Source organism: Phascolarctos cinereus, unplaced genomic scaffold (assembly GCF_003287225.1).
Source record: "Phascolarctos cinereus isolate Bilbo 61053 unplaced genomic scaffold, phaCin_HiC Scaffold_3;HRSCAF=262, whole genome shotgun sequence".
Classification (NCBI taxonomy): Eukaryota; Metazoa; Chordata; class Mammalia; order Diprotodontia; family Phascolarctidae; genus Phascolarctos; species Phascolarctos cinereus.
This window is the reverse complement of record NW_027555736.1, coordinates 139,207,355-139,219,515: the sequence shown is the minus strand read 5'-3', so window position 1 is coordinate 139,219,515 and position 12,161 is coordinate 139,207,355. Positions and strand designations below refer to the sequence as shown.

The window sequence follows — 12,161 nt, the reverse complement described above, 5'->3', positions numbered from 1 at the left end:
ATTTAAACTGTTGCCAGTTACTACTTAACTGAGTCCTGTATTTCTTGGGCCTTGTCTTGACAACATTTTCTGAGAATAAAAAAGGCTTCCCGCATGAGCTGAGGCAAAGTGAAATGTACTGTGTACAAAGTAATAGCAATATTGTAGAATGATCAGATGTTAATGGCTTAGCTATTCTCAGTAATATGATCCAAGACAACTCAGAAGGACTTGTGATGAAAAATGCTGTCCATCCTCAGAGAAAGAACTGATGGTTCTGAATACAGATGGAAACATACTTTTTTTTACTTTCTTTATTTTTCTTGAGGTTTGGGGTTTTTTTGTCTTTTACAACATGACTATTATGGAAATGTTTTTGCATGACTACACATTTATAACCTATTTGAATTGCTTGCCTTCTCAATGAGGGTGTGGTTGGGAGGGAGGAAGGGAGAGAATTTGGAACTCGAGAGTTTTACTTCACCTAATCTTTTTTTTTTTTTTGGCTAGGCAGTGGGGTCACACAGCTAGTAAGCATCATGTGTCTGAGGCTGAATTTGAACTCAGGTCCTCCTGACTCCAGGGCCAGTGCTCTATCCACTGTGCTACCTAGCTGCTCCATGAACTCAAGAGTTTTAAAAACGAATGTTAAAAATTGTTTTTACATGTAGCTAGAGGAAAATAAAATACTAAACAAATATTTTTTAAAAAGTTTTCCCAAAGCTCCAGCTTCTGATTTGTTGCAGCCTCCTACTAAAACATCATTTTGTCTCCTCAGCTGTCCTGGTAAAACCTAGAATCAATTTTCTTTTCTTTTCAAACAATAACTTCTCCACATTCTTTTTCTTCATGATAAAAAAAGGCCCAAATAATATGACATCACAGATTAAATGTATTTTTTTCCTTGACTATTTTGTTTTCATTTAGGAGTTTGCTCCTCTGGAAAACACTTCCTTCATCCAGAAACAGCTAATTTACTCTCAATTTTAATTCCTTTTCACACTTTTTCAAGGTTTAATTTATAACAGGGGGTAATTTTTTGAGTAATTCTCTTCCAGACTGGTTCTGCTAAAGTTCTCTAACCAATAATGCTTCTTAAATAGATCAAGTTCTTTTCTGAACATTTTAAAATACAATTTGAATGTGTGAATGGTTTTCATAAAACATAATAAAATGATTCTCCACATTTAACCTGAGCTCACACTGAACCGAACATAGAGAAATCTACAAAAATAGGATTGTTCGTCCAGCAAATGGTTGTTAAGAGTTCAGTGTACTGTAGTGTACTGTGATAGATGTGAAAGATACAAAGATAAATAAGACATAATTCCTGCTCTCAAGGAGCTTATAATCTAGGAGTCATTGTCTATTCCTAATCTAAGTCAGAGATAATTTTTTAATTTACTATTTTGGATTGTCAATGTTATTGTTCTTTTTCAGTTAGTGCAAACAGTTGACTTGTTTTGCATTTGTAAGGATTAGTATTGTGAACTTTATTTTGTTTGTATTTATTCCTCATAGCACTCCAAATGCATTTAATGTTCTCCAGCATATTCTGAAGAAAATAAGTAGGTAAGCAGTTTCTGAATGCTACGTTATCCTCTTTGAATTTCTTATAACCAAAACAAGTAGGAACTATTAGAAACATGACATAGAAATCATCTTCTTCGCGTACCTTCCAGCTAATTTAGTTTCTTTGTCAAAGTTAGATTTAGGAGTTTTTTATGTGTAAATTGTAATTACCATTCACCAGATAGTATAATTTGATTTTAGGCTGGGCTAGTCCAATTTTTGGAAGGGATAGAGCAAGGAGTTAAGGCAGTCCTATATATATATCTTAAAACCCAAAACCTTAAGGTAAAACACAGGCCAGTTGTGGAACATATGAACATGCCTGTTATTTGAAGTGGATTATGCTTTATTGATATTAGCTTGTGGATATACTTTTTTTTTGCAAGGATTCCATTATCCTCATTTTTTCAGAGGATATTTCTAAGACACATAGAAGAGGAAGATTTGAATTTAAGTCTTGCCTCTGGCCCACATTGACTATGTGACTGTCACACAAATAATTTAAGGTAAATCACTTAATTTTTCAGTGCAGTAGACATCACAAGTCCCCATTTCTGTATAGAATGGCATTATGTTCTTCTTTTCAGGATGAAAACACAGATTGAAGAAAAGTCAAATTCAAAAGGTTCTTGGGAACAAACTTTTGCACTGTACATAATAGTGAAGCCACTCACAGAGACAGGGTCTCAGCTTCTATACTTTTTATAGATACACATGATGGAAAGTTGGTGGCTGAAAACAGCTTAGAATGCAAAATTTGGCCAAATGAATCACAGTGTTTATAGAAGGCTTTTAGGTTTGCAAAATGCTTTACATGCATTAACTCTTTGATCCTTGTAGCACTGAAAGGTGAGCACTATTATTATTCCCATTTAATAGATTCAGGCACAGAGAAGGTAAGTGCTACACAGTCAGACAGTATCTGAAGGAAGAGTCCAGTGCTTTTCTTCTTGACTCCAACTAGGTGCACAGTGTGAAAGCATAAAATATTAATTTAAAAATTAAATGTGAAAGCATGAAAATAAATAAATTCAAGAAGCTACTGAATTGATTTTTTAAATGTATAGATAAGAAATATTGCCAAAACTGCTAGGCACAATAAGGCATAGAGCCAGTCCCTATCAGTCACTGCACAGAAAGATAGGGGAAGTAGATTCTACTGTCATGAACACCAAAAATCAAAGACAGGACCAAATAGGGCCTGACCACCCCATTCAAGAGTAGAAAACAGTTACCACAATGAGAAATATATTATGGATTAAGAGATGCCCAAGGATTAGTGAACCCAAAAGAAGAGAATAGCTTTGTAATAACTATAAGCAGATCTTTCGAGGGGAAAAAAAATTGGCATGGCTCTAGGGACTACTAGAACAATTAAAAGAATGAAACAAAAATGAAACAAACTCTGGAGGCAAAAATTGGAATAATAGCTTAGAGCAAAACATGAAAAATGTGTCCAAAGGGCTATATGTAAGGTACCTATAAAACACAAGTTACCTAGAAAATAGGTTAAAGAGAAATTATTTAAGAATAATTAGATTGCCTTTAAATCATATCCAATCAAAAGTCTTGGGTACTGTTTTAAAAACATAAAGGAAAACTTATGTCTCTTTACATAGGTTTAACCAAAGGATTATATGGAAAATATTAGGAATCAATACACATCTTGAAAAAAACCTCAAATTGAAAGCATGTAGGAATGTCATAGCCAAAATCCAGAGCTTCCAGGTCAAAGAAAAAAATGCTGCAAGCAGCAGAAAGTTCACATACCAGGCAATTATAGTCAAAATCACACAAAAATATGCTGCTTCTATTCTAAAGTAGGGGAAATTCTTATAATATGATATTCAAAATTTACAAACAATAATAATTTACCCTGCAAAGCTGAGCACAATCCCTCGTGGGAAGTAAAGGATGAACCTTTAACAAAGACTCTGAAATATTCGTATTGAAATAATTAGAGCTGTACAAAACTTTGAAGCACAAACATGAGAGCAAAGAAAAACCTAGAAAGGTAGATAGATTTGAACAATTGTAAGGGACCAAATATTAATGAACTGCTTGCATTCTAATGGGGAGAAAAGAGATAAGCATCCCTTCAGAGCCCCACTGGGATTTCAGAAAGAAAAACCCAAGTTGGCCTGGAATTGTTTTTTTTTTTCTGTCTTGATAATTTTAGGACAGTACGGAAAAGGGAAGGGAAAAGAATATACTAGGGAAGAAATGAGGGAGAAACCTCAATATTTCTCATAATTGTGCTATGTGAGAAGCATATACAAACTTCAAGTATGGAATGGAGGGAGGAAAAATCTCACAAACTTCACTCTTAATACCAGATAAGAGTGTCAGATATACACATAAGAATTTGGTAGAGAAATACATTAAACCCAATTGGGAAATAGGTGGGGACAGGGAGATAAAAAAGAGAGATTTAAGAGAAAGAGCAGATTTGAAGGGAATAGACAAAACAATAAGTTTCAGCTTTGGAGAGTGGAATGATAAGTGGGAGATTAAAAGGAAAAAAAGAAAGTATAAGAAACAGTGAGGGTTTGGGAAAAGTAAAGAGGGGAGAGAGAATGAAATGGGAACAAATCACGTCAGTTATAGATTACTAGTGGATCACATTCACCCTGCTTTGTTAAAGAATTGGGGATGGGGTAAGAAGAAAAAAATATTAGGGGATCTGATGGATAGCAGATTAATTGTCATAACTGAAATTGAATGGAATGAACTCACCCATTAAATGGAAGAAGTTAGCAAAATGGATTAGAAAGTACAATCAATAGCATGTTGTTTGCAAGAAAGAAAATTACACTGAAAGGTAATGGAATAACATCAGTAGTTACTATATGTGTATATAATTGACTTAACATATGAGTAATTAAATGAAAAGTTAATCAAATCATAGAGAGAAATAGCAAAATAACAATAGTTTGGGAACCTCAGTGTTGCTATTTGCTATCTAGATAAAAGCAATTTTAAAAAAATGAGGAAGAAGCTAAGGACATGAATATAATTTTTAAAATGTTAGATATGGGGGCAGCTAAGTGGCACAGTGGATAGAGTACCAGCCCTGGATTCAGGAGGACCTGAGTTCAAATCTGGCCTTAGACACATAATACTCACTAGTGTGTGACTCTGGGTAAGTCACTTAACCCCAATTGCCTCACCAAAAAAAAAAAGTTAGATATGCTAGATTCCTGGTGATTTTTTAATGGAACTATACATACATACATACATATATATATTTCTTAGCCATATCCTAGAATACAAAATACATAAACAAATACAGAAAAATTAAATGCATGTTTTATTGACAATATAGTAAAAATTATAATCAATATTCAGCATTGAAGAAAGGATTTATATTTAAGTTGAGACTAACTTAATCCTTAAGACTTTGTGGATCAAAGAATAAATCACAGGAATATTAGATAATTTCATAAAATTGCAGCAAGACAACATTCTAAAATTAGCATTCAGTCAAAAGCAATATTTGTGGAAATACTTAAAACACTAAATAATTTAATCAACAAAAGAAAGAACAAATTAATGGGTTAGGTGTGCAATTTTTTAAAAACTGTAAAAAAAAATCAAAATCCCAATCAAGCAGAAGAATAGAAATTATGAAAATCAAAGAAGAAATGGACAAAATTGGAAGCCAAAAAACAAAACAATGAGATGGTAAATAAGACTAGAAGTTTTTTTAAATCTTATAAAATAGATATACTGTTAATCTGATTTTTAACAATGAAAAGGAACAGGAAAACCAAATTGCCCATTTAAAAAAATGAAATAGTAAAATTTGCAAGGGAAAAGAAAATAAAGGAAAGTATTAGAAACTATTTTGCTCAATTAAACCCCGCATGACCGATAACTTAAAATCAATGAATATTTACTAAAAAAACCCAAAAACGTCAAATTAACCGAATAAATAGAAGATTGAAATAACTCATATTTGAAATAAACTATGTAGGAAGACTACCCATTGTCCAATCTATGATGGTTGAGGTAGCACTCGACCTTTTGCCTTAGACACATAATAGCTGTGTGACCTGGGGCAAATAATTTAATTTCTTTCTGCCTCAGTTTTCTCATCTATAAGATAAAGATAAAGATAATAAAAAAGTAAAAATCTCCCAGAGTTAATATAAGGATCAAATGAGATAATACTTGTAAAACTCTTTTCAGATCTGAAAGAGTTAAATAATGCTAGCTTATTGATTAAAAAAACATACAGCAAATTTCTTTCACAAGAGGTCTGATAACTAAGATATATAAGGCATTTATTCAGATACGTAAGAACAAGAGCCATTCCCTAATAGATCAAAGGATATGAACAAGCAGTTCTCAGAAGAGGAAATAGAAGCTATAAATAACATTGGGGGAGGGGAATGCTCCAAATCACTAAAATAACAGATGCTGTTTAAAACTCTGAAGTTCTACCTCACACTATCAGATTAGCAAAGATAATAATAACAATGATTGTTGGAGGGGCTCTTAGAGGACAGGCATACTAATGTTCTGTTGTTGGAGATGTAACTTGGTCTTGCTAATTTTAGAAAGTAAGTTGGAACTGTTCCAAAAAGTCACTGAACTTTTGACTTGTCAATATTATTGCTAGATTTATACCTCCAAGAAACCATAGAAAGAGAAAAATGATCCATTTGAAGTAATGCCTTCTGCTATACCTTGTCAATTGGCAAGTGACTGAACAAATTCTGGTATGTGCATGTAATGGAATATTGTTGCACTGTAAGAAATTATGAAAAGGGATAAGTTTATGAAAACCTGGGAAGGTTTGTATGAACTGATGAAGAGTGAAATGAGCAGAACCAGAACGATTTATACAATGGGAAGAAAAAGAACTTTGAAAATTTAAGAGTTCTGGTCAGTTCATTGATCAGCCATGGCTTGCAGGAATCATTAATGAAGTATGTGCTTTTCACCTCTTGTCAGAGAGCTGATAGACTAGAGGTACAGAATGAGAAATAGGTTTTTACACAGGATCACTATGTGAGTTTATTTGGCTTGACCGTACTTATACATAACCCCAATAATTAAAAGGAGAAAAGAAAGCAAATAGCATAAATGGAACACTTACAAAATGCACAAAAGAGAATACAGAATGGAGTTCTGAGGGAGACATAGACAGGACATCTTTGGAACTAATGTTCTGAATTTGTTATATTCTTTAAAAGTGATGTGTAATAGAAATTCAGTTTCATATGCAATTCCCCTTTTCTGTTCTTCATATATATATATATATATATATATATGTATAGTTTGTGTTAATATTTGTCAAATTTTTTTAATGAGCTAAAAAATTAAATTAGAGCTCTTGAGAAAAGAATTGGAAAGAGAATGAAGAGCTTAAAACAGGAGGTAGAAAACTTTAATGAAGTAAAGGGACTCCTTGAGAAGAAATAGAAGAGCGTGAATAGACCTTAAGATGACAAGAACTTTTACCACAAAATCAGAACACTGAAGAATTAGAAGAAATTGTAAGCCATCTGCTATCAAAAATAATTGACAGATCAAGGAGAGAGCATTTTAAGAATCATTAGACTCTCTGAAAACTATAACCAAACAAAAAATCTGGTTACAATTCAGTCCCCCTGCACTGTGTTACACTGCACTGGGGTTACAAAAAGAGGCAAAAGACAGTCTTGCCTGTGGCAAGCACAGTTTAATGAGGGAGACAACAGGCAAGCAAATATGTACATGCAGGCCATCCACAGGATAAGTAGGAGATAATTATTACTAAATAAAAAGTAAGAATAGTTTATTTTATTGGATTTGGAGGTAGCATTTTATTAACAGTATTTAAATAAAGTTTCATCAATGAAATTGCATAGATATTTTCAATTTGATTGTTAGATAAATCAAAATTAAGAAAATGGTGTTGAATTTGATATAATCATCAGAAATGTTGAGTTGTAATTAATATGCATGTATTACTTTAGTTTGCAGGAAGGCTCCTACTTACTGAGTCATGCAGCAGAAGATTCTTCACTTTTGATCTACAAAAACTCTGATGAAAAATTTTCTAGAACAGCCTATAATTTGCATAAAGCTCATTGCAGCTTACCCACTGTACCATCTAGTCTTTCTGTTCCCTGGGTTCCATTAGATCCCACTGTCTTGTTACCTTATCATATCCATCATGGAAGAATACCTTGTACTTTCCCACCTAAATCTCAAGGCCCTACAAAGCTGCAAAAGGTAAGATGTCTTTTGAAATCAAATGGTGGATTTGCTATTTTAGATTGGGTCACCTGAGATTCATATTTGGAACATTAATTCTGAAAGGTTTTTGAAAATACAGGATTTGAAAATACAAGATTATGAAATACTATGTGTTAGTCATATCTGCATATAGGCATGCAAATTAACTATTGTTCTTTTTCTACAAAGTTTAAAAATCAGCTTGTGAAAATTCTGTTGACAGAAAGTCCTGTTGAGTAGTATTGGAAGTAGTGTAAACAGTGTTAATTCACTTCAGTTGATGGAACAAGCTTAGTTACTGGGACTGAAGTGTCATGTTGAAAACGTAACTAAAAATATACTTAAAAGGTAATTTTATTTTGCAAATTTTATAAATTACAATGTTCACTAACATTTACATGCTTAAAGAAGTGACATCGTTTTATAGTGCAAAGAGTGCTGGATTTAGAATTAAGGGATTTGATTTTGAATTTTAGTTCTGTATTACTAGCTTGAGAGAGTTACTTAACTTCTCTGGAAATCATTTTACTCATCTACAAAATCAGGTAATTGGACTAAATGATTTCTTTCTTCTAGCTCTAAATCTTGGATCCAGTGTTACTTGATATCCTTTATATAAGGACCAACCTGATAAATTCCTTTTGGGATTCAATTAAAGGAGATGGAAATTTTCCCAGCAGAAAGACTAAATGATCTTTGTAGTTCCTTCCAGCTCTGGATCAATGAGCCAATAAGCCAATATACCTTCCATTATCAGAAAGGCAAAACTGTGTGACACACAGTGGGTTCCCATTTTCCCTTAATTGCCAAAGTCAGAACCAGATTTATTGCCTAGGTATTATAATCTGCTCATTTTAGGTTCCTAAAAACATATGTTCCTCCTTTTTTAAAAACAGACTTTGTAGGGACTTTGCATTTTTAAAAAAAGATAGGCTTTGTTCTTTTTTAAAAAATTATTAAATATATCTTTTTGCCGTGTTTTAATCAATAAATTATTGTGAGTGTATTCAGAAGATGGTATAAAAACCTTGGGAACACACACAAACACACATACATACATACATACATACATACATACATACATACGTGTGTGTATGTGCATGTGTGTAAATAAATTTAAATATTATATATTTAAATATTAAATAAACTTTATTATTAAGTAAATCATTAAAATTATTTTGTCACATTTTAAATTAATTGAATAAATTAAATAAAGTTAAATAAAAATTTAAAAGCTAAATATTAATATTTTATATATAATATATATATACACATATATATAAAAAATACACTTAATTCACAATGATTAGGTATTTTTGTGGCATCCTTTAAACATTTTCATTAGTTTAGAGGCCTGCTTTGATATGAAGAATCCATTTTATGTTCTTGTAAGATTACTTGACTAAGAAATAACTAATTTATGATTAACTAGGTAGAACCATTGGAAAAAATGGAAAGTTGTAATACCTTGCACTTGACTTAAGACTGCTGTATTTGTAGTTCTAGTTTTTTTTCTTCTTGTTTATGCCTCAGATAAATGCTTATTCTTATGCTATTCTACAACAAAGTTTTTCTTAGCAATCTTAACAATAATAATGATTGAAGAGCTATTTTTGAGAGATTTATGTTCTTTGTAGGTGTATGTGATTTCTTTTTAATTTAGAAACTATGATTATAGTCTGTCAGACAAACATATAATTGTGTGTGGGGGTGGCTTATTTCTTTTTAGAGAAAATGAACAGTTTAATACTAAGATTACCAGCTACTTCATCAACTGAAAGGCAAAAGCATTGTATTTGGGTCCAAATGTTTTCTTAAAATGAAGCTAGTCTTTCTGGGGGGAAAAGAATTGCCTTATAATGATGATAGCAATAGAATGATAACATGAAATAACACATTTTTATAATATTTAGAGTTTCTTACTTTGGATCACTAGAGTTTTTCCTCTTGAACCCTGAAATTGCCCTCTGATCATTCTCTTGGCCTTTTACCTTTCCCATTGCCTCATTTATATTTCTGTGCTCCTTCTTCACTTTGGCCACTAATCCTTCCCTGTTTCTCTAGTAACATCTTTTTCCTTCTTTAACAGTCTTGACCCTAAGTTTAGTTTTACAATTTCAAAAACACGCTCTCCTCCATTGTTGAATTGAATCCTTTGACCTTCATTCCTCATTTTCTTCCAAGTCTTTGACCCTAAATTACTTCCAACATTCACCTTCTCCACAGTTGCTCCCTGGTTGCTGGGTACTGGTAAAAGAAGTAAAGAAACCTTGTTAACTTGTGTGCACTGCATGTTTCTGTTATCTTCTTTCAACTAGGAAACCCCTGAAAAATCTCTAGAGTTGTGCAAAAGCTCAGACCCATTTAATCTAAGCTGTAGCTGAAAAATTATGTCCTTCCTTATAAGTGGTCAGTCACCCAGCTTTCAAGTGAAAGCCTGTAGCAAACAGAAGCATATTTCCCCCAAAAGTAGCCCATTTTCTCATTTATATGTTTATAATTGTTGGGAAACTTTTCCTTATACCAAGGTGAAATCAGCTTCTCTGCAGTGTCTGCCCTTTGTTCTTAACCTCAATTGCCCTTTTGTCATTGTTGTTCTGTCATTTTTCAGTCATGTCTGATTCTTTGTGACTCCATTTGGGGTTTTCTTGGCAAAGGTACTGCTATTTCCTTCTTCAGCTCATTTGAGGAAACTGAGGCAAATAGAGTTAAGTGACTTGCCCAGGGTCATACAAGTAGTGTCTGAGGCCAGATTTTAACTAGGAAGATGAGTATTCTTGACTCCAGGTCATTTGTGATTAAGCAAAAAGTCTAATCCCTCTTCCACTTAAGAGACTCACAAATACTCGAGGAGGCAGAGAAGGAGAAAAAGGAGTAATGGTGGTAGAGTAGTAGAAATAACTATCATTACTATTATTATTATTATTGCTGGTCATTGCCACCACAGATTATAGGATTATCTTTAAAGAACTATCAATGAAGATTATGGAAAGAAACATTTTTCACTCATTTCTTACATCATTTCCCTTTTCTCCCCTCTCTGCACTACCTTGGAACCTCTTGACTGACTTGTCCACCATGCCCCAATGTTGGAAAAATTTCATCACCACCCTCTGCCTGTCTGATTGGAGGGTAGGGCTATGAACTCCAAATCTCCATTTAAGGAGACACCTCAACTCAGACATCTGATTTCTCACCTAGCTATATACTACTAGCTTGGGACTTTTATGATTGATTTCTCCATCATGGCCCCATTTTGAATATCTACACCTGCTATAACATCTCTCCACACTTTATAGCTTCCTTTTGTGTTTTGTCTTCCCCATTAGATTGTAAGTTTCTTGAGATCAAAAAATATCTTGTTTTTTTGTATTTGTATCCCCAGTGCTTAAGCACAGTGCCTAGAACATAGCAGGTACTTAATACATGTTTAATGTAAGCAACAGGGAAGGAAGCAGTATGTAGGAAGAGACTGAATGATTGTATTGCTGAAAGGAAATGGGGACAGTCTTAAGGCAGATAGGTGACATTGGACCTGAAGTCAGGAAGACCTGTTTTTGAATCTAGCCTCAGATGTGTAGTGCTGTGCAAGTCACTTAACTTCTCTCAGCTTCAGTTTCCTCATCTGTAAATGGGGATAATAATAGCACCTGTTTCCCAGAGTTGTGGTGAGGATCAAGTGAGTGCTTTTGAAGCCTTAAAGCACTATATAAGTACTCATTATTATTATTGTTATTATCTAGTGAAAAAGGTAGGATCGACTTGAATGGAGAATATATGGGATATTAGCCTTAGTAAGGAAAAAGGCCACCTCCTCATCTGAGGATGGTATAAAGGAGGAGATAATGAAAGATTATGTTAAAGGGTTGTATTATGCAGAAGGGACAGGGAGAAGAGGAAGTACTTGGCAAAACATCTTAATTATCTCAGTAAAGTATGAGGCAAGATTCTCAGCTTACAGGTTGACAGGAAGAGATGTGAAGGACTTCCAAATGGAAGAGGTTTGAACAGCTGCCGTAGTGAATGGAATAGAGGTTCAGTTAGGGAGAAGCAAAAAGACTGCCTTTCTGCCATGGGGGCCCAGGTGAGATTAGATGAACTAAATTTATAGTGGATCCAATTAGGATAGTTCTGTGACTTTCTCTAGGTTTGTTCAGCAGCCCATGAGTAAAAGTGGTAGAGCAGATATAATTCAGGATGAGAGTTTGGTCAGACATTGTCGATAGGACAGGACATTGTGTAGAGTTCAACAGGTTAATTTAGGGAAGTGAAATCGGGAAGGGAGAACAATTCGTACGCAGCAATGGTGATGGTTTAGGAAAGTATCAAAGGGTGGTGGGATTGGAGGTCACACCTAGGAGGAGTAAGACATGGGGAGAGAT

General features: G+C 33.7%; 1 protein-coding gene across 1 annotated transcript in view; it reads left to right on the top strand.

Annotated features, from left to right (window-relative positions):
- The window catches only part of ICE2 (interactor of little elongation complex ELL subunit 2), a 65,160-nt gene that overhangs the window by 43,919 nt on the left and 9,080 nt on the right, over window positions 1-12,161 (top strand). The window contains exons 14-15 of the mRNA XM_020968662.2: window positions 1,501-1,551; window positions 7,518-7,776. Of these exons, the coding sequence (XP_020824321.1) occupies window positions 1,501-1,551; window positions 7,518-7,776 (310 nt within the window). The remainder of the gene's footprint in view (window positions 1-1,500; window positions 1,552-7,517; window positions 7,777-12,161) is intronic.